Source organism: Scardinius erythrophthalmus (genome assembly GCF_964197995.2).
Source record: "Scardinius erythrophthalmus genome assembly, chromosome: 17".
Classification (NCBI taxonomy): Eukaryota; Metazoa; Chordata; class Actinopteri; order Cypriniformes; family Leuciscidae; genus Scardinius; species Scardinius erythrophthalmus.
The window spans coordinates 22,490,067-22,513,444 of record NC_138237.1 but is presented as its reverse complement, the minus strand read 5'-3'; the positions used below and the strand labels follow the sequence as shown (position 1 = coordinate 22,513,444).

At 37.7% G+C, this 23,378-nt stretch overlaps 2 protein-coding genes across 2 annotated transcripts; one reads left to right on the top strand and one right to left on the bottom strand.

The window, feature by feature from the left end:
- The first annotated feature begins 752 nt into the window (after positions 1 to 752).
- rab39ba (RAB39B, member RAS oncogene family a) lies at positions 753 to 4,102 on the top strand. Its single transcript, XM_081391267.1, has 2 exons — positions 753 to 979; positions 2,145 to 4,102. Exons 1-2 carry the CDS (start codon positions 765 to 767, stop codon positions 2,569 to 2,571), a joined length of 642 nt encoding a protein of 213 aa, XP_081247393.1. The 5' UTR covers positions 753 to 764; the 3' UTR covers positions 2,572 to 4,102.
- On the bottom strand, positions 4,089 to 21,439 carry slc7a3a (solute carrier family 7 member 3a). Its single transcript, XM_081391266.1, has 12 exons — positions 21,337 to 21,439; positions 12,647 to 13,091; positions 12,410 to 12,571; positions 11,659 to 11,830; positions 11,390 to 11,508; positions 11,030 to 11,252; positions 10,801 to 10,940; positions 10,325 to 10,427; positions 8,605 to 8,831; positions 7,528 to 7,694; positions 6,559 to 6,667; positions 4,089 to 6,475 (listed from the first exon to the last, which is right to left on the bottom strand). The coding sequence occupies exons 2-12, from the start codon at positions 13,011 to 13,013 to the stop codon at positions 6,330 to 6,332; spliced, it is 1,935 nt and encodes a 644-aa protein (XP_081247392.1). The 5' UTR covers positions 13,014 to 13,091; positions 21,337 to 21,439; the 3' UTR covers positions 4,089 to 6,329.
- Positions 21,440 to 23,378: the final 1,939 nt, after the last annotated feature.

Below are 23,378 nucleotides of genomic sequence, written 5' to 3'. Positions count from 1 at the left end.
AAAGACAGCGAAGAATATGGGGCTTGCCATCCGCAGACACTGAGAAGCATAACCAAGGTAATAACTACACAACGTATTCAATAATATGCATTTATAGAGCGATTTCTCTAAACAAGTGCGATGCTCAACTCATAGGCCTGCAAGTAGACTATCTACTATGCTTTAGCTAGCTTGAGGAATTCGGTTATGAGACTCGATGTTGTTATGAAATTCGTTATCGTTCCGTTACTAAAGATGTCGAGTTATACATGTATTATTATGAAATCGTATTAATTATAGGCCTATTAAAATGTAATAAAAAAAAAATACAGGCCCGAGGCTACTCATACAACTACTGAAAAAAGATTTTATTAGCCTACATTTCGATCAATTTGGCCTCAGTTATATGACATTTTGCAAAACCATTCCCATGTATTTAAATGTATTTGATACTTTGGACATCCATTCAAATTAATGGTCTCGCATCATATATGTAATAAGGTAATTATACATAACACCTATTTGAATGACACTCATCCATTTAAAGATGGAGGCTCAGCTCATCTACATGATCTGATCCTTAAAAATGACTTTCAGAATAATAAATAATGTATTTGAGTTGAATAAAACAAAAAATAAAATTCAAGGATAAGTACATTTTGACAATTAAAATTTGTTGGTGAACTGTTCCTCCAATTAAGTAGCCTACATGGTTATGTTTACTCAGTGTAATCTATCATTTTGTCTGACAGCATACTGTTATTCCTTGACAGATAAAATAAGATATGGAAGCTATATGGCTGTACCAGTTCCGGCTGATTGTCATTGGCGACTCCACAGTGGGGAAGTCTTGTTTGATCAGACGCTTCACAGAAGGACGTTTTGCACAGGTGTCTGATCCTACTGTTGGCGTAGACTTCTTCTCCCGTCTGGTGGAGATTGAACCAGGCAAACGCATCAAGCTTCAGATCTGGGACACGGCAGGCCAAGAGAGATTCAGGTACATCTGGTGCTATCGCAGCTACATACACTGCCTTGTAGTTATTTAAAGGGATAGTTCACCCAAAAAGGAAAATTCTGTCAGTAATTACTCACCCTCATGTTGTTCCAACCCCGTAAGACTTTCGTTTATCTTCTGAACACAAATTAAGATATTTTTGATGAAATCTGAGAGCTGGCTCATTCCTTCATAGGCTGCTAGGTAATCGATATCTGCCATTCCAGAAAAGCTAGTAAAGACATTGTTAAAATAGTCCAAGTGACTACAGTGGCTCAACCTTAAGTTTATCAAGCGATGAGAATACTTTTTGTGCGGAAAAACAAAACAAAAATAACGCCTCTGAGTGAGTTCAAGTAGTGTAACAGTGCAGCGCTTCTAGAACGTAGGCTCACTATTGGCCAGCATCACACACGCATCACACACATGACCAGCGTCGGCCAATAGTGAGCCTACGTTCTGACGTACAACCCAGAAGCGTTGCGCTGTTACACTACGTGAACTCACTCAGAGGCCCTCACAGAATAACATTAAAAGTTGAATAAAGTCGTTATTTTTGTTTGTTTTTGCGCACAAAAAGTATTCTCGTCGCTTGATAAACTTAAGGTTGAGCCACTGTGGTCACTTGGACTATTTTAACAATGTCTTTACTGACTTTTCGTGGATGGCAGATATTGATTACCTAGCAGCCTATAAAGGAGTGAACATGCAAAAGTAGGATGCAATTAGGAAAAAAGTTTGTGTGTATTATGTTTTATAAATCGTTCCTAACATTTTGAAAATGGTCATATGTTCACATTCAGGATCATTCTACTCACGTCTTAATAAAAGAGGTCCCTAGTCTCAGTGGAAGAATATAATCCACTCATCCTGCCCATTACCTGAATATCTCCGATTGATTCATTGTTAGTCTTTCTATCATGTATATTTCACATACTATTCCACTAATTTCCGGAATTTCAGACTGTAACCATTTCCCTATAAGAGCTTTCTTACAGGTCATCAGCAGAATTCCCATTGAGTATTTCCATGCTAGTTTAATAAATCAATTTATACTTTTGTATATGCTTATGCACAGCCCATAATTAATTTTTTCCCTGTTGTAATGTGCAACGTGTTCTCCCACCAGTCTGATATCGTCTGCTCTTCTCCTCTGTATGTGATCTAGATCTATCACAAGGGCTTATTATCGTAATTCAGTGGGTGGCCTTTTGCTTTTCGACATCACCAACCGGCGCTCCTTCCAAAATGTCCACGAGTGGCTGGAGGAAGCGCGCAGTCACGTGCAGCCGCACAGCATCGTCTTCTTACTGGTCGGCCACAAGTGTGACCTGGAGCCGCAGCGGCAGGTGAGCCAGCAGGAGGCAGAGAAACTGGCAGCCGCTTACGGCATGCGCTACGTGGAGACCTCGGCCCGCGACTCCATAAATGTAGAGAGGGCTTTCACGGAGCTGACGCGCGACATCTTCGAGCTGGTCAAATCTGGTGACATCACCATCCAGGAGGGCTGGGAGGGCGTCAAGAGCGGTTTCGTGCCCAACGTGGTGCATTCGTCCGAGGAGGTGACCAAGAGCGACCGTCGCTGCCTCTGTTGATCAAGAGACTCTTGTCGGCGTATCACGCAAAAAACCAGTGCTGTCGATCTCCCTCAGCTTGACATTCCTACTACTGCAGCCCCACAAATACTCTCATCCCCTCAGTCAATGTTTTCTGCTTTCATAGTTACTTCAAATAAAGTTCTTATTCTCCTAAAAGTCCAAATAATGACTTAAAGATAAGCAAATGTGAATTAACTGGAGCTTTGGCAAGTCTACTCGGTTGGAGAACTTGGAGAACTGAGTTGTGAGAACTGTTTAATTAAAAGATTGCAGAAACACACTGAACCTTTGGAGCAAAGAAAGACCCAATATTTACACCAAAGGTTTATCTAGTAATGATGGATCACGTGAGAGCGTGCACAGGAGGACCACACCAATGCAAACGTCCCATTGGACTAAATAGCCCCTAATGTGTTCAATGAAGATACTCATGAATAATAATTTCCTGTAATTCCATTTTTTTTAAAGAGAAATGAATAATGTTATTCATCGATGATGCATTAAATTGATCAAAGGTTAAAATATTTCAAATAAATCCTGTTTTTTGAACCTTCTATTCATCAAAGAATCCTGAAAAACTGCATCATGGTTTCCACAAAAACATTAAGCAGCACAACTATTTCAACAATGATAATTATAAGAAATGTTTCTTATGCAGCAAATCAGCATATTATAGTGATTTCTGAAGGATCACGTGACCCTGAAGACTGGATTAATGATGCTGAAAATTCAGCTTTGCATCACAGGAATAAGTTACATGTTAAAATATAAAACCGTTATTTTAAATTGTAATGGTATTTCACAATTTTAATGTATTTTTGATCAATGAAATGCAGCCTTGGTGAGCATGAGACTTATTTCTGCCCCCAAACTATTAAATGGTAGTGTATATTGGCTGTTTATTTGGGACATTTCATTTCAAGAATGAAACAGTAGGGGGAGAAATTCTGTTTCTTATGGTCAAACACATTGCCTGACAAGAAGAAGGTGACAGATTTCGCCTGCAGAGGTCATAACAGTCACAGGGAATGTGACACGTTCTTCTTTCCTTCAGGATGCACCCTCGTCATTTTTTAAGTTGTTAAATGATTCAATGCGTAAATTTAATGACTAAATCAAAGTAAAGCATTTTAAATGGCTACATTAAAATCTCGGAGATCAGCCATAAACCTTCCAAAAAGCATACAATTATAGAGCCACATTTAAGTTTCCCGCCTTTTTCTCATTTAAAGTGCGTCATGGTGTACCTAGACACTTTTCCAGGGACTTTACAAACATACATATTCGTAAAGCACTGATAAATCATGTCCCTATTTATTTCATTTTTTTTTCTGGTCAGGTTCTTCCTAAAGAAGTTCACTCTTTCATAACTGTTGCCTGTCACTTGAGGTTAGTAGCTGCTGAGAAAATGTAAAATTTTTGACTTACAGACTAATAATGTCATTTAGCCGACTGAAATGACTATCAACTGTGTATTTACTGATCTTGTTGGAGAGATGAGATGAACTATCAATAAAATGTGTGACAGAAACTGTCTAAAATGATTTTATTTTTGCTTTAAAGCCACAACGAACAGCCTCAGTTGTTTTGTGAAACATTTTATTTAAAAAAAGAGAAAAAACATGAAGAGAATCTTTATAATACAGCTCATTTTCTTTGTACATGGCATGAATATTTACAGTTTAAAAAAAAAAAACAAGGACAAACACAATATATATATTCATATACTGATAAACAAACACATGTAACACTGCGAGTGTAGCTCAAAGGCAAATGACTTGGTCTATGTTGATATCTACCAACCATCTTTGAGATACATGTGTAACTTCAGGCACTGATCTACAGGAGACATACATCTCCAAATCTGAATCCAAACTAATGCCTAGGATCAGACACCAATGCGTTTACATGCTAAACTTTACATGTCTGATACATGTAAACAAAACCATTTTCAGCTGATTGTGAAACACAAATATAATAGTAAAGCTATACAAAAATATGCTTCTAATCAAGTCAGAATGTTAATATATTAAAGACAAAAAAAGGGTTTACAAATAGTGGTTTTAAACAACTTCTATTCTATTATTCTGTCCTGTAGTGGACAAACCATTGCTATCTGAATACAATTAGGTTACACAAAATATGCTTTTGCACAGCCAACCAAAAACGTCTGAAAAAGGTGCTGAATTTCAGCATCCCGGATGGATAAAATATTCATACTATAATATATCAAAAAGGTATGATGAGAGCACAAGATAATTGACAAGTTTGATTGAGCAATCGTAAACTAGTATTCCACTACATTACAAATTCTCTACAATAAAGAACAAAAGTAGACAAAGGTACATGAGCTCAACAGCCAAGCTGCCAAGAACAAGTTTCAATGGAAACTAAAACAAAAACAAAACAAATCTGGTGAAAAATGCTTCTCAAGTATCTAGATCTTTAGATAGGAAAGAAAGGCTTGTTTCTTTAGTCTTCAGGCAAGTTTAGGTTTAACCCTTGACCTGTGAGTTGGTTATTGCAGACTAAACTTACTAACAAAGTTAGCACAGTAACCATAGTTTCTTCTCAAATATTACAGCTAATAATGTTCAAAATAAATATCATTATGGGATGACCTTCAAACAATATAAGTAGCTTTCAGAATCTTTCAAGTTGTGGCGGTTTCTATCAAAGTACTGGTTGGTAAGGATAACCGTAGATACACTAATGTTCAAAAGTTTTCGAAAAGAAAGAAGTCTCTCATGCTCACAAAGGCTGTCACTTTTGATCAATTTGATGCATGTTCTTTAAAAAAAAAAAAAAGAATTCATAAGGACCCCAAACTTTTGAACGATAGTGCAAGTAGTTTTGGCAGAAACAGCAGTTATCAAGGACATTTTTATAAGCATTGTCTGGAAATACAATAACTGTTATATAGTTCGCTTAAGTAAAATCATCAAGTTTAAGGAAGTCGAATGGATAGGTAAACTATACATGTTCATATAAAAACTCCCCCCCCTCCCACCAAAAATAATTTACTATTTTGTAAAACTGAACATTTTCTGGCGCAACCTCATATGGTCCATTCAAAACTCTCACACTTTAAAAAACTATCATTTTATACCACAACACGCAATATCATTATCCCAACATACAGCAGGGCTAATAACACTGTCTTTCTTAGGAAATGGAAAACGGTTTTTCTATCCATGCACTTTCATTCAACGATTTTGGCCATGCCAATAATGTTTTTTCAGTTTCAATTCTTCAATCTGACAGTAACCAATGACCACCGATACGCTCTTGCCATTTTCACATTCTGCACGGTGAACACTAGGGGTCCCTATTGTAATTCAGGACCTCATGCTGTAAAACCAGGAGGCAGAAGGAGACCATTTTGGATTCAGAATCCAAACGCTTTAGAGCACAAACACTGTGCTTGGAGCTCGATCACGAAAAACAAAATACCCTTTACACGGTCAGCTCATTTTCCTCCAGACAATATGGCCATAACAGTACTAGTGATTACAGCAGCAGCCACAGGGACATTTAAACCAGCATCTACAGTACTGAAACGCCAAAGCGGCACGACGACCTCTAACGGAAAACTCTTAGGGATTTTCAAAGATAATTTTGAGAGGATGAGAAATCCTCTTTTTCAATCGAGTTGTTTGGGGCAGTCTCTTCAATAAATGAGGCATGATTTTCACATCAAATCTAGACTTAAACGAACATTTGTAGGACGATATGCCCGTCGTTCTCTCTCCCCATCAAGGGGAAATGCCCTCCACTTCACTCTCTTCAACGCCTAGATATATGGGGCTTTTGTTCTGAAGGGCTGGCTCGTATTTTCGGAGGGAGCTGTTCATGGCCTCTGTGCTGTTCCGGATACCATAGCCGAAGTAGATTATGAAACCTGGGAACGGACACGAGAGAAGAAATGGGAGGTTTGGAATCAAGGAAACAAACATGGCGCTATCACACAACAGATGTACTCACCGATGCCCATCCACACGGTGAAGCGGCACCAGGTGGCCATGTCCAGCTGCATCATGAGATAGATGTTGACAAAGATACTGAACAGAGGCAGCCAAGGTAACAGAGGCACCTGCACACAGAAAGATATACACTTAAAGGGACAGTTCACCCAAAAAATTTAAATTCTGTCATCATTTACTTACCCTTATGTTGTTCCAAACCCGAACACAAATGAAGATATTTTTAATGAAATCTGAAGAATTCTGTCCCTCCATTGACAGTCTACGCAACTACCTATTTGACCCTTCAAAAAGTTCATAAAGAGATTGTAAGACTAATCTATATGAATCGAGCGGTTTAGTCCAAATTTGATTAAGAGTCGCTTTATATGATGAACAGATTTAATTTAGGCTTTTATTCATTTATAAACATTGATCAGTCAACATGCATAGAGCATTGCAAGTGATTGTGTCTCTATAGAAGACTTTAAACCGCTAGATTCACATGGATCTATTTTACGATCTCTTTATGAACTGCCAGATTTTTGGGTGAATATTAAAAATATCCTCAGCTGTGTTTCGAAGATGAACGAAATTCTTATGGGTCTGGAACAACATGAGAGTGAGTAAATTCATCATTTTTTTGATGAACTAACCCTTTGAGGCTGATCAAATTTTAATACATCGGGGTCTGTGACTTTTGCCAATTAGCGTCAACTCATCCAGGCTGTAAATATGGGCAAAAGTCATGTACTGTATTCCAGCCTTTGATAGAGTGTAAGTATTTGGTGTTCAGCTGAAGAAAGAGAGTTATACAGGTGAACAAATGCTGAGAAAACCCTCATTTTTGAGTGAACTCTCCCTTTCAGTCTGAGTGTTAGTGTTCTAATAGCGCATTTCCTTTTACGCAAGTTCAGTGCTCACGTTCAAGCCCGGGCAAAGATTTATGGCATAATAAAAATGCAAATTCAATAACGAGGACATCTGGTACCTTGAAGGTGAGAGCTTCATTGCTCTCAGGCTGCCTCCAGATCACAATGACACACAGGATGCACAGTAGGACCAGAATGACACACGTCATCACCCACACAATCTCGAGATTCATGATGGCTTCCAGACGCTGAGCCAAAACCACACACAGCGCGGTGATCAGCGCAGCTACGCAGACAAGAGGATATTGGAATTAGTCCATAATCAGCTCATTATCTACATCACTGAATCAGATAAATACAAATAACACAGATACGAATGTAGAACCGAGTGTAAATACACTACCATTCAAAAGTTTGGCTATTTTTTGCTCACCAAGGCTGCATTTATTTGATGAAAGAATAAAACGGAAATATCGCAAACATTTTTACCATTTAAAATAACAGTTTTCAATTTTAATATATTTCCTATGATGGCAAAGCTTAATTTTCATCAGAAATCATTGTAATATGCATATTTGGTGCTACAAAAATGTATTAGCAATGTTGAAAACAGTATTTTTGTGGAAACCATGATACATTTTTCTTTCAGAATTCTTTGATGAATAGAAAGTTCAAAAGAACAGCATTTATTTAAAATAGAAATCTTTGTAACATTAAATATCTTTACTGTGACTTCATTTATTTAATGTGTCCATGCTGAATAAAATATTAATTTCTTAAAAAAAAAAAAAAAAATCTTTCTGACCACAAACTTTTGAACGGTAGTGTTTATTTCTAGCACAAATTCAGAAATGCACATTACTTCTCTACCGTATCAGTTTTTTTGCATGCTCAATTCATGCATTTTTACATTTAGATTTTGTTTTCAGTCATTTAACCCTCACTCAAGTTAATATTTAAAAACACGAATAATTTAATAACACTTAAATGTAATCTTTCTGTACATTATAATGTTGTGATGCTTCAATCCACTTGTACCATATATAAAACGACTGGTTTTAAGTATTTAGTGTTTTATGTTTTTATTTATTTAGACTGACACACTTTTATAGTGCATTTTTTTGAGGGGGTGGGTCAACTATACCTTTAATAGTAGCTAGATTTATCAAGAAGTGACAAGCAGAATCTTCACTCACAGATCACGGCAGTTGTGCCGTAGACGATAGTTCCCGACATTTCGGTTGGCAAGTCCTTGGACGGAACCAGGAGGAGTTTCAGGGAGAATTTCTCTTTGCGGGGATTGTCATCTAGCTCTGTGCCATATTCATCTCCACTGTCTCCACATACGGCCACTTTCTCGCCACCGACCAGTTCCACCAGTTTCTCAGTCTGACTGGACGAGCTCAGGTTGCCTGGCTGGTATCTAGAGTCAAAAAGTTTGGCGGTGAGTCAAACTATATACAGCAAACCCACAACATGCAGCACTGTTAAAGGGTTAGTTCACCCAAAAATGAAAATTCTGTCAGTAATTACTCACCCTCATGTTTCGTTCATCTTCGGAACATAAATTAAGATATTTTTGATGAAATCTGAGAGCTGGATCACTCCTCCTGCAGGCTTATGGACACTATAACTTGCTGGCCCAGAAAATGTATTAAAGACATTGTTAATATAGTCCAAGTGACTCCAGTGGCTCAATCTTAAGTTTATAAAGCGACGAGAATACTTTTTGTGTGCAAAAACAAACAAAAATAACGACTTTATTCCACTTTTCATTTCCTTCTCTCTGGACCTCGAGTCTTTTTACGTAGTGTTTAAGCGTAGCGCGTCTGTGTTTCACGTCACCACGTAGGCTCACAATTGGGCGACTCTGGTCATGTGTGATACGTGGTGACGTGCAACACAGACGCGCTACGCTATTACACTACGTAAAAAAAAAACTCGAGGTCCAGAGAGAAGGAAATGAAAAGTGGAATAAAGTCGCTATTTTTGTTTGTTTTTGCGCACAAAAAGTATTCTCGTCGCTTTATAAACTTAAGATTGAGCCACTGGAGTCACTTGGACTATATTAACGATGTCTTTAATACATTTTCTGGGCCAGCAAGTTATAGTGTCCATAAGCCTGCAGGAGGAGTGATCCAGCTCTCAGATTTCATCAAAAATATCTTAATTTGTGTTCCGAAGATGAACGAAGGTCTTACGGGGTTGGAACAACATGAGGGTGAGTAATTACTGACAGAATTTTCATTTTTGGGTGAACTAACCCTTTAATCATTTTACATACAGTAACATTCAAATGTTTGGAGTCAGCAAGATTTTTTTGCAAGAAAAAATACTTTTGTTCAGCAAGAATGCATTCAACTGATCAAAGTGACAGTACAGACATTTATATGTTACAAAAGATTTCTATTCCAAATAAATGGTTGGTTTCATTTTTCAATTTTGGTTTCCACCAAAAAATATTAAGCAGCACAGCCATTTTCAACATTGAAAATAATAATAAATGTTTCTGGAGCACCAAATCAGCATATTACAATGATTTTTTTTCTTCTGAAATAAATTGCAATTTAAAACAGACAACAGTTATACTGTTTTTACTGCATTTTTGATTAAATAAATCCTGCCTTGGTGAGCATAAGTGACTTCTCCGACCCAAACTTTTGAACAATTATGTACGAAAAAATTAGCCAAACATAAGAGGCAATTTACATATAGGAGTCTTAAAGGAACCGTAGCAAAAAGATTTCTTTAGAGTGGAAAATAGTCATGTAAAATAAAATAATGACAGTTTTTGGATTTAACATTATATATATTCACAGGGAAACATTATTTTACAACATGACCTCTCTAAAAACTTTATGCGGTATATAATAGTAGACCCATTGTTAAGTATTTGTGGTGCAGGTTTTACCGTACCTGAGAATGAGGACACACACGGCCACCAGAGAGTATGCAAGCAATGTTCCTATGGACATGAGGTCAACCAATGCAGCCAAATCAAACAGAAATGCCATGAGAGCTAAAAGAAGACAAAACAAACAAGTTTCAACTCTTATCCAGCCATAACATTTCAAATCTTACATAACACCATCCACCACTTTAAGAGATCAAACGCCACATCCTAACCTGATAAAAGCTATTGCTACCATGTAAGTTTTTATTCAGTAGCAGCCATGACAACACACTCTTCTCACATATTTCTGCAGCGTTGCACTGGGTGGCCCCGCCTACAGTGAAATCTCATAGGTCCAAAATCCACATAACTGTGTATTATGTTCTGATTGGCTGTGGTTGTGCCGCATCTCTAACAGAAATTATGAGACGCCTGTAATTTGTGCAAATTTAGGACATGCTGGAACACAAACCAATAAAGAACAAAGAACGTCACTCACATGCAACTATTCCAGACACAGCAGTCGCCAGCAGTGGAGTTCTGGTTCTCTTGTTCATCCTGGAAAGGGAACGGAAGAGCAGCCCGTCCTCTGCCATAGCGTAGATCACTCGAGGCATGGGGAACATGGAGCCCAACAAACTACGATAAAATAAATAACAACAGATTCAGATAAATGGAAAATGTTGAACGAAAACATTACAAGACAATCAGAATAGTCCTTGAGTTACCTTGTTGAGAGGGCACAGAGTGAACCCACAGCTACAATATAGCGTGCCGGTGCCCAGCCCACATAACTGAAGGCCTCGGGCAGGGGACTCTGGGTGTTGAGTTTGTAATAGGGCATCATGAGAGTAAGAGCAGCTGACACACCAAAGTACGCAAAGAAGCAAATGAGCAGAGAGGCCACAATGCCCACAGGGATGGAACGCATTGGGTTCTTGGCTTCCTCACCTACCGGAAAAAAATAAGGTTAAATCGAACCACGTACATATATGACTCATTCCGCAGATGGCTTTAGAACAAACAAAAACAAAATGTTCAGCAATCAGTATTCGTGCTCTAATAACTGCAACATTTATGAGACGTACTTGTTGTAGCAATGCAATCAAAGCCAACAAAGGCGTAGAAACAGGTGGCTGCGCCAGATAAGACGCCGCTGAAGCCGAACGGAGCGAAACCTCCACTTCCAAATATGCTTTCTACCTGTCTGTGAGAACAGAATAGATTTGTCAAATCCTGTGCAAGAAAATCACATTATCCACCTCTCACAACTGGGAGAGATCCTCATTTGCTCCACTTTAAAAGCAGCAGCTTGTGGCTGAAACATTGAGCTGGATTTTTTTCATGTCAAACTTACTCTGGTTCTGTGATATTTGTATCATTGACAAAGTCTTCATATGTGAGGTTCCAGTTTGCTGTGTCGCCCTTGACAAAGCCAGAGATGATGACAAAGCCCAGCACAATCAGGTTGATCCCAGTGAAGATCTTGTTCACCAGAGCAGACTCGCTCACACCAAAAGCAAGCAGTCCTGAGGAGGAAATTGCACATCAAATCAGAATCAGAAATGTCTTATTTAATAATTTACATTTTAGTTTGTTTTTTTACTCACATGTATACAGATAGACAGGTATAAAAGACACTAATTAAACTGTAAACTTTTATTTGTTAAATATCAAAGATTATTAAAATGCACATTTCCATTTTTTCATATCATCTAATACTCACTTAAAGTTATTATTTAACACTTAAATTTAATAATCTTTAATTTTATAATAACAATGTTAAATGTAATCTTTAGCCAATCTCCAAATGAAATATCCATATTGTTGTGAAGTCTGAATTTTCTTGAAGCATTTAAAACAATTGATTTTTTTTTTTTCACACAAAATAGTATCGAATTTTAATCAATAACTTATTGGTTATCGGCTATAAAATATTATTTTTGGCTTTTAGGTTTTAGCCAGAATTTTAATACCGGTGGATCCCTAATCATACTGTTAATCTCTGTTTTTCTAGTAGTTAAAAAAAGATGAGCAGTTAATGATGAAAATCCTTAATTGTTCAAATACCTCATTTAAATGATGATTTCTGTTTTGAAATTTCTCACCAGTCAGTAGCAGGATGAGAATGAGGGCAAATAGGTCCGGATATTCCGCAAGAACCTTCCCAGGAACCTTCATGGCCATGGAAGCCCTGAAGAAGTTTGAGATCTTCTGCTCGATTAAGTTATCGAAAGTAGAGCTCCAAGCTCGCGCCACACTAGCTGTGCCTGAAAGCAAGAACAAGCTTTTCAGTTGCAGTGAATTTCTTTAAGATGATCATCAACTAAGTACAGTACACATACCTATAACGTAAGAGAGGATGAGGTTCCAACCAGTGATGAAGGCCCAGATTTCTCCCACTGTTACATAACTGTACAAGTAAGCAGACCCCGTCTTAGGGACTCGTGCACCGAATTCTGCATAGCACAGTCCAGCAAGCATAGAGGAAAGTGCGGCCACAAGGAAGCATAAGACGATAGCAGGACCAGCCTTCTCTCTCGCGACCTCCCCAGCCAGCACATACACTCCAGCGCCAAGTGTGGAGCCCACCCCGAGTGCCACCAGATCAAGAGTGGACAGACACCGAGCGAACCGCGTTTCCTCCCCAGAGCAGTTCAGAGCACGACGGCGCAGCAGCGCATGTCCAAAAGAGGCGAGTTTGTCCACCATGGTTAACGCGGAATGAGGAGTCAAATCTGGTGAGGTTCTTTGTTGTGCTGGTTCCAAGGAGCTCTCTTTCACTTATGTCTGAAAGAGCACATAAAACGGGAAGGAAGAGTTAGAAACATTTGGGTGTGTGTCTGTTTGAGAGTCATTGCCCAAGGCAGTTTGTATGGCTAGGTTTGATCTAACCAGTCTAGTCAGGACATAGTCAAAAAAAAATTCCTATTGAAGTGAACTTTAATCTGTTCATCACATCTCATTGCCAAATGTCATTCTCCGAATTCCTACCACATAAGGAACTATAAAGCTGCCCGTAATTCTCAGAGGAAGAGTTCCTTGTACCAACTCTCCAGATTTCTTCCCTTTAATTAAATAGTCGGTTATGGCCGGATATAAAAGTGGAATCTATTACATCCAGTAAAGAAGTATTCTTTGAGGAAAGGTCAGGCAACAAACTTTATGACATGAATGCGGAAATTTTGTCCACAACCAAGACTGTATCTGAACAAAAGTAAAAAATAATGACAAAGACAACATCAAGCGACGGATGACAAAAAGTGTCAAATTTACATAATTTTTTTTTTTTAAATAACACTCTACCGTAACATTGTAAAATATTATTACATTAAGATACATTTCTTATTATTATCAATGTTGAAAACGTTTGTGGAAACAGTCATACATTTTTTCAAGATTCTTTGAAGAAAATTCAAAAGCGCAGCATTTATTTAAAATGAGAATAATTTGTAATATTATAATAATATCTTTTTATATCAGTTTATTGCATACTTGAAGAATAACCATTATCGTTATCGGCTTGGTAAGAAAATCTGGCCGATAAGCCAATAAATAATGAATTATTTCCTTTCACTGAGACACTTCAGATGCACACTGTTCACCATGATGGTTTTGAATTGCTTGAAATATGATTGAAATGACTTCAAAAAGGAAAATACAGTTAAGTGCAACGCAATTCTATCATGAGAACATTATAATTGTATGTTTGGGAGGGACATGGCTTTTAATGGTGAGACTTTTGTTTTTGTAATCAGGCTCTCAAAAATGATATAGGCCTAACAACTTGGATTTAGATTTATCAGCCAATATATCAGTTATCGGCTTTCAAATATAAAGCCGGTAAGGATAGATAAGATAAGATAGATAAGAATTATCGGTATCGACCAAAATTTTCATATTGGTGCATCCCTAGAGGTTTTAAGCAATGATATAAGTTCTGTACAAGCCTCAAATATATTTAAAACACACACAAAATCATATTTAAAGTGAAGACCTACACTACTCACAATCCTGAAATGCCTTGGATCTCCCAATCAGATGTTACCGTAGAATAAAAGAACCATGACAAAAGAGCTCAGCAGTGAACTCCCTTTCTCGTGAAAAACTGCAAAAAAAGTAATGCTGTGATCCAAAGCTCAAAACTCTTTATTAAGAATATCCCTATGGAGATAGACACATCTGCAACCAAGACTGCTGTAAAAGCGTGCAGTCAATCCGTACAAACTCAAAGTCAGCTTTACAGTTACATGCACTTTAAAGGTGCGGTCAACATTTACTGTTGATCTGCAAATTATAGAGCCCAAAATCCAGTCATTTCAATAGGAATCCACACGATTGAGAAGTTTGTGCAATATTTACCTGAGATTTTGCAACTGGTTCAAGTTGGTCACATGGATTTCCTGAATTGACCAACAGAAAGCTGCTTGGTTTGGAAGCGACTTCTCCGTGAGCAGTGCTTTATTCATTACTAGATTCGCTACACTACCGACAATAGACAACGGACCTTTGATGGACCCTGAAATTGATTCATTCTTAAATGATTAAAGTCTCATTGTATTCTTTAGACTTCAGCTCGACTACACAAAAACCTGCTGTAGCTCAATTATAACTACATGTAAACTGACTGTTGCACTCTACCAACAAGATCCGCAATGTTCTGTGTGAACCCGTATCATATTGACCCTTATCAGAGCTGTCTGATTCCAAAGCACTCCTGCTAGCTCATCAGGTTACATGGTCATGTTTATGTCTGAGCCAGCTGTAGTACTGTAGTACACTGTTGACGTTCCTTGCAGTTCTTTACCCGGTGACGTTTACAGTGATGTCTAACAGAAATGATTTGGAAACACAAGTACGAACAAGGTCACAACTAAACCTTGAGTTGTAGCAAGCAACAGCTATCAAAACCAAACACTGATGCAATGAAAGTGAAGAAAGTTGGAACATGAAGTGCTCTGTTGATTCAGTCTTACATTTCACACACACTGCCATGACGATTCGACTTCCTGTCCCACGACGGAGATCAATTACTTAACAATTATGAAAAAAACTTGTCACAAAAACAGCAAAACTAGAACAATGAAATCGCTAAAAATGGCTATATGAAAGTTGTGGAAATGCTAGCAAAAGATTCCTGTGTCCTGGATCAAAGACAGGTTTGACAAAGAGGACAGAGGAGGAGGGGGGAAACAAAAACATCCCTGTAATTCACTGTACAATAGAGGGGCTGAAATAGACTCTTTTTATCTGTAAGGTGGTTTGTTTCACTTGGCACAGCAGCTGGCAAGATTCTTAGCGGGTTGAATCGAGCTCAGTCCGGGCAACAGCTCAGAACTTTAAGCCACTGTTATGGTCTTACACAACTCACACAATGGCTGCTTTCTTTCACTACTCACTGCTTTTTGTTATCATGAAATTAATATACGCATACAGCATAGTAATGTGGCAATGATGTATCTAGCGGTTGAGAAAGTCTGGAGTTACGTCTTCCTTTGTACCAGGTTGGAGCGTTGACCAGTTGTAGAGGTTATAGTGTGCTTCGATATCAGTTCCCTTGAAAATGTTCCCTACCAGGAGATACTTTTTGGGCCGAACAGTGCACACACATCTATGATAGGCCACAGCGAGGGCGGCAGTACTAATCTCTTTCTTGTGGTCTCCACGAGGTAAGGGTGACACGTAGGCGAAATTAAATCTGTAAGGCTTTTGATCTGGCCATGAGAAATTCATGAATGCCATGACGTCTGTTCTGCTGAGGAAACTGGCACACTAACAAGACCCACACTTGACGTGGGTGAATGAAATATATCACTCTTTCCATAATCTAGTTTAAAACGCACATGTGGCAAGTTCTTAAAAATGTACGCAGGTTTTGCAAAACTTTTATACCATTTTCAAGAAACATTGAAACTTAAATGGCATGTTGTGTAGTGATCAAAAAGAAATTAATATATTTACCTAACCAGTATTATTTTAGTATTGCTTATGATTATGATTATAGTATTTATGAACATTTCGAAATGAGTTAAACATCCAAGTTGATTGTACTTAAAAATTGAAGGCAGCAACTTTGTAACAAATTAATACCTGGGAAAAAAACAAGAAAAAAAAACAAGTATAATGTCATTGACCCACTTTAGTTTGAAGTTGAACACTAGAAGTGCAAGCTAGTAATGCTGATCAATGAATGCACAGACTTATTCATGAGTAAACAACAGCGCTCATCGTGTCTATTAAGGGTTTATATAACCCATTGATGAGTGAGTTGTTAAGTGTTTTGAAGTGACTCACTGGGCTTTTCTCAAAATAAATACCTCAATGGATTCTAAGAGGCTTACTTAAAGACCCGCCAACTGGTTAACCGTCTTAACAGGAGAGTACGGACTTCTATTGGTTTACATTAGGTGTTGTTTGTTTTGGTTCTCTTTTCCGCAGACCGGATTTTGTACAGCTGCAACTCAGTAAATGTCTTTGCCCAACATCTGAACTTTCAAAACAAACCCCACTAACCCCCTATTCAAGGTTTAATCAGTACAATTTCCCTAAAAAAAATATGAAACTGGCCAATTACATACTCTAAACCATTTGTGACATGATTGATGATACGTTTGGCCTATTCAGTCTTATTACTGTTAGCCTACTCCTCATGGGTAACAATCATTCCCAGGCTCAGGTTCTTACTTAAACAGGGTCAGTATTACTTCTTGATCGATCTAATAACATTGTATTTGACTAATTTAGCAGACTGATAAGACCTATAAGCATGAAATGATATCTGTGGGTAAATGGACATTTCATAGTCTGCATGCAGTGCATATAAACACAGAACGGGAATATATATCTTCTCACGCCAAACAACAAGATATGCCGTTGAGGAAGGAGATACTACGAAACTGTTAAAAGATCCACAGGATTTACTGGACACTGGTGCCATATTACAAGCAGAAACCAGCATGAGAGCTTCACTCTTCGAGAGAACTAACTGTTCATGGTTATGAAACGGACTTATTCAGGCACATGCCGCTGTGAACGAACCTGAGAACCTCTCAAATAGTTGGATTGATGCCATCACACAGCCCCCTTTAACAAGGCTCCACAGATTGTGCAAAATACCAGCCAGAGATGCTTCATCATACTGAACAAGCTTGAGGTTTTCACTATTATGAACATAATCGTTAACTGACAATTACCAATTTGTAAAAAAAAATTTAAAATACAAAAAAATACTAACGTGTTTCAGTCGACTTGATTTTGTCTATTAGGAACTGATTGGATGGATGGTTGTGGTTAGCTAATGCTGTTATCTAATGTGATGTGAGTATGTTCACATATGTTTTCCTCAGAAAAAACACACAACAGCCAGTTATTCTACTTTGAAATATGCGCTCCATTTCATAATGTCTGTTTTTGTTTCGGTCTATGTAATTGCACCCAATACTAAATTACCCAATAGTATTTGGACACCCCAGGGTGCCAGTTGGCAGAAAACACAGCGCATTGTAGCCATGAAACCCAACACACAAACTGGGTCGGAGATCACAGATTCCATCCGACCTAAAAAGCCTCGGCATCCATCTAAATAGCTCTATGTCCAAAGGCATATTTAAACACTATTATTATTATCAAACACCTACTATAGTCAATTTCACTCGTTCCTGTTGCGTGTCCTCAATCTGGCGACCAGTGTGAGCGTAGAGTATTAGGGGAAGGGGGTGGGGGAAACAACCCACTCCAATATTTATCATTTGGACTGCAATTTGCATTTCAACCACTAGCTGTCAATATTACATACTGCACCTTTAAAGTCCCCAACTTGTTTGGCTTTTAGTATGATAGTCTTACTGTTATCTTTAAGCTAGTGTGCTTGAAAACAATGACAAAATTCACATGTAAATATATATAGATATATCCGCCAATATAGATCAATGATTTTGATGACATCACACTGCACTTCAGCTTCTAATCAGATTTTCAGTCCAATCAAATGCTCTCTAGAATCTGAAGCTCTGCCCCCTACATTATAAATAGACGCTGAAGCCGAGGCCAAAATCAGTCACTTTCTACATCCAGAGACACAATAGCACAAAGCGGATCATATGCGTGAGTCGGCTGAGACCAAAAAACGTATCGAACCCATTTGAATTCTGCACATAATGCTGTATTTTAAAGTGATATGGAGGAGATTAGGAGGAGAAACAGTTAGAAGGAAACTGCGGCTTTACTGAGCTCAACGGCTCTGGCCGAGATATGGTAAATGAAACGCTATTGCTATTATTAAAAAGGGGAGGAGCTGTTCGATATGCCACGCCCTGTCATCCTGTTTCAGTGGAAATTACAGGGCACATGAATTTTAAAAAACAATAATGATATGCACAGAAAAACTATTTATAATAAATACTAAAATATTCCATTAAAAAAAAAAACAAGAATTGCCCATTTAAATTTCTTGGTGACTTTAAAGTACACTCAATAAATAATGAGAGCTAAATTAATGGGTTCTTGTACAGCAAGCCACCACTGTCTAGAGCTTTTTCCGCCATAATCTGTGATCAGAAAATATGAAAAGTTGAGTTTTTTAACCATAATTTGCACTTTTCTACTTAACTGATTACACTGGTCTACAGCCAAAATGCTTCTGAAATAAATGTCTGGGTCACTGAGAATGAAAATTATGCTTAAAATTGTTGACTGGCTCTAGTTAGGATCCAGTTCAAGACATGCTATTGGGTCAGAATATGACCCTTGACTTGGGAATGGTGGAGGATAAGTAAGTAATAAATGGAGGGGATTTCAATTTGAACCAGAAATTACTAAAATACATATTTGACTGGATCTATTAATAAATCTATAACTGGGTTTGGACAGTACTTGCTTTTTAGGCAAAACAATGAATGATGCAATCTGAAGCTGGCATTGCATCATACATTATGTGAATTGCATCATATTATTTCTAGAAATCGTAAATGATGCAATCATAAATGATGCAATCATAATGAAGCGTACATCACTCTGCTAATCAAATTGCCCTATATCAGCTCTAGAAATCATATAGCAAGGGTGCAAAACTAAATTCCTGGAGGGCCAAAGCCCTACAGTTTAGTTCCAACGCTGCTCTAACACATATACCTGTGGTTTACAAATAAGCCTGAAGGACTTGATGATCTGGATCAGGTGTTTAATTAAGGTTGAAGCCAAACTCTGCCAGGATGTGGCCCTCCAAGAACTGAGTTTTGCACCACTGTCATGCAGCGTTGAGCTCTCGTATTTGTCAGTGTTTGTTTTTGCAGAAGGACACATTTCTGTTTGGCCAAAATGAGCAAAGATGCCTCGTACTTGTGTGAACAATGCAGATCACTTCAAATGGAGCCCATAAGAGATGAATTTAATGAACATAAGAAGAGATGAGCCAAGAAGTGCAGAGTAGACAGAACTAAAATATCTTAATTATTTTTGCCTTTTGTTTCACAATACATTTGATTTAACCATTTTGATGATTATTAAAGTCAGTGTTACATAAACAGAATGGGTAGGCTACTCTCTACAAAATATACATAGACGTAAAATGTAAGAGTATTGGTGCTGTAATATTAGGACTACCGATGTCTGTAAGAATAGGACCCAACAAAGTCACTACACCACTGTCCATTAAACAGGAAACAATGGTGTTCACAGGTCAAATATCCTATATATTTAAATTATTATTTAATATATATATATAATTTTTTTCAAAGGATTTATTAGAATAATATTTGCATATTTGCAACCATTAATTGTCAAGTAGTCAATATGTAGTAATAATACTGATAATTATTATTATTATATTATTTAATTGTATACATAATATGCATAAGTTTTCTGTTGTAGCAGTCTTCAAAAAAGTTGTTTAAAAGCTGTATAAAATAAAATAAAACTGAAATAAAAATTCTGATGCAGATTAGACCAGCACGCAACCAACTATCACGTTCCAAAATACAGCAATTACCTTAAAATTGATTTTGTTTAGCAGAGTAAATTACAATATATATATAAGACTATTTTAATAGATAGCGTATATTAGATATGATATGTGGCAACACAAACAAACTGCAATAAACGTCACGGGATGAATCAGGTACCCTTCTGACGTAATATTTAATCAGCATAATTTGTTAACTTAGGTGTGAGACCTGGCCAGTCTGAACTGGTACCAGTCAGTCAGTTCTGGGCTGATGCAACTCTTACAATAGATACAACGACAACTTCCGGTCAGTCAGTAACGTGTCTATGATGAGCGGGAACTCGTGTCGAGTGAATGAATGAAAACACGACGCACCGAGACTAAAAACACGACGTTTTGCGAAACAAATCTAAAATACAGCAAATGCAGGGAAGAAAAACGAGGCATGTAATGCATTTAAATAGATAATTTGAATAACATTTAAATTAGCGGTGTTCGTGCTTCCCAGAGCCATTGGCTATGGATCTTCCTAGCTCGCTTTACTTCTTCAAATAATAATACTGCAAAATAACAGAATAAGAGAAGGGCGAATATCATTTGGGTTATGTTATTAAATGTCATTTTATAAAATAAATATAATAATGATTAATAAAATACACCGTTTGAAGGATATAAAATTCTGCAACAGTAGCAAACAGTATTTGCAAACATAATTGCATGTATTTCGTAGAATGAAATATGAATTATATTAGTATATTATTGACAAGTGATGCACATACATGAGTTGTTCCTTGTTTTGCAGAGTGCACTAACGTTAGTCCAATGTAACCTAGCCTACATTCTAAAAAAAAATATAGATATTTTTCTTACTATTATATTCGTCTAATAGATGCAAATATTACAGGCTCGCATTAATGTCGGGGCTGTAGGTTAATTTGTGAAGATGATTTCATGCACGAGTTCGATTGCATCATATATTTTACCGTATTTAGTGCTCTAATGGATCCATTCTGCAGTCAAGATGGAATGAAACGGTCTGTTATATTAAAAGCCAAAGTCTATTATATTCAGAAGAGTGAAAAGTTGAAAAGTTACCTCTTGGTTTCTGATGCGAAGGTGCCGATAACTTCAGTTTGTTGTATTTACCTAGTCTGACTGCCCGTGTGCGAGTGCTCAGTGCTCTCACTCACCCTCATCCTCTACGTTTCGACGCTCGCTGGCCAATGAGCTATCGATGACGTAGGATAAACAAACCGTTGTCTCCACCTATTCGCCGAAGAGTACAATCAGCTTTGAGTTTGCGCTCCCATTCACACGCAAGTCCCCCGCCAACGTGAAAACCTATAGTATTTTAGTAAATGATTAACTTTCATATCGACAAAACTACGTAAAACACGCCAAGCCATTAGAACTCAACAAATTCATCCAACTAGTAAATAAAGAACTTGCCAAAACAAGTGAGTAAAAGTAAAGCAGTTACATTTACGGATTACAAGTAGCTAAGTAGGCCTGCTGATAAAAACAAGGGACAGTCTAGATTTTATCTGTAACTTTAATGCAAAATAAACGTTTTCTCAGTGTCCTATTGGAGTAAAGGTCCATGTCAAGGATAAACTTTAATCTTTTTTGTTTGTTTTTTTACATTGCTTTTCTCTAAACTACTCCTTTGCAGCTCCCGGCTCCAGGACACACCCTGAAACTTGTCACCTGAAAATGTAAATTAAATTTAGCTGCAGCTTTGAAACAACTACAAAATCAGATTAGATTAGATTCAATTTTATTTTCAGAGCCTCTGACTCATGCATGACTAGTTTAATCTAATCTTAGCTGATTTTATAGTTGTTTCAAAGCTGCGGCTGAATTTAATTGACATATTCAGGTGAGAAGTTTCAGGGTGTGTCCCAGTCCAAGTGTAATTTATGGACTCAGTGTAAACTAGACATTAACCAAATACCTAAATACCAAAATGAGAATTACTTCAGTACCCTTGAGCATAACCTCATTGGTGTACCAAACTGAAAGAGCAGATCAAATCAACCTTGTGTGGCTACTCTTTTTATTTCCACAATGATATTTACTTATTTATGGAGAAAATCAGAAGGTCCTGGCATGAAGAGACATTAGGTGATCCCATGGGAAGAGTGATCCATTAACAAAGCAGATATTCTTATCCGTGTCACGGTGTCTTATTTATGCGGGTAAAGGAGTGTTGGACAGAGATCCGGAAGGAGAGTAATCGGTTTCAACATTTTGCACTGTTGATACTGTCCCAGCCCAGCAGGTTTAATATGGTGTCCGCTTTAGCTTTGCCGTTAAATAAACTTTGATGTGGGATCTCTTTCTGTGGTGTGGTTGGTGTATGGGAGGAGGTTCTGCTAGTGTTATAAAATAAATCTCCTCCCGTCGGCCTTGGTAAAGTTCAGATTGCTCTCCCTAGCAGGGGGCCCATTATCCGCTGAAACATAGACTTAATCAGAAACTTTTCCAAGAAATGAACTTGGACCTTGTAGGGTAGCCCCCCCCCCCCCGCACCCCTCTTTTGAGAGCCGAATTGAACGTACATGCTCAGGAAACATATGGATCTACCTTTTATTAAATGTAATATAATAAACATTGTTGGTTCCCGTCCAGACAAAATGTCTGGTGCATATCCTCGATTCTTGTTTAATCTTTTTCCATCCCGTCAAGTTGACTGAACCATCATAAAACAATGGTAACCCTTGGAAAGCAGGTCACCGCCATTCAGTGATCTCATCCACTGCAGTTTCAGAGTTAACAAAGCGCTTGTAATCTCACTTCTGTCCATTTGGCTGCTCCTTTTAGCATGTTTTCATAGAGAGGGTTAAAGTCTGTGCATCAAAGAAAAGCATTGTGGTCTTTGACTTCGGTCAGTTTGTGTAGGCATCAAAAATATCTCATTAAGCTTCCACTTCACGGACTAATGCGTCAGTCATGCGTTATGCACAAACTCATTTCCAAACTACTGCTCCTACTTTATAGTCAGATGAAGTGTATTAAAGTGAATGGCAAGTGTGACTTAATGGATATTTATCTCATTGCGGTGTTTGTGGGAATGGGTGATGCTGATACTGATAAGTGTGAACAAAATGACTTTAAATAAAGCATTTAGCCTAAGC

Coding starts and splice junctions, on each gene's coding strand:
- rab39ba (XM_081391267.1), top strand. CDS start 765: ATGGAAGCTATATGGCTGTACCAGTTCCGGCTGATTGTCATTGGCGAC. Junction 980..2,144: donor GCAGGCCAAGAGAGATTCAG/GTACATCTGGTG, acceptor TATGTGATCTAG/ATCTATCACAAGGGCTTATT.
- slc7a3a (XM_081391266.1), bottom strand. CDS start 13,013: ATGGTGGACAAACTCGCCTCTTTTGGACATGCGCTGCTGCGCCGTCGT. Junction 12,572..12,646: donor CATCCTCTCTTACGTTATAG/GTATGTGTACTG, acceptor TCTTGCTTTCAG/GCACAGCTAGTGTGGCGCGA. Junction 11,831..12,409: donor TCTCATCCTGCTACTGACTG/GTGAGAAATTTC, acceptor TTTCCTCCTCAG/GACTGCTTGCTTTTGGTGTG.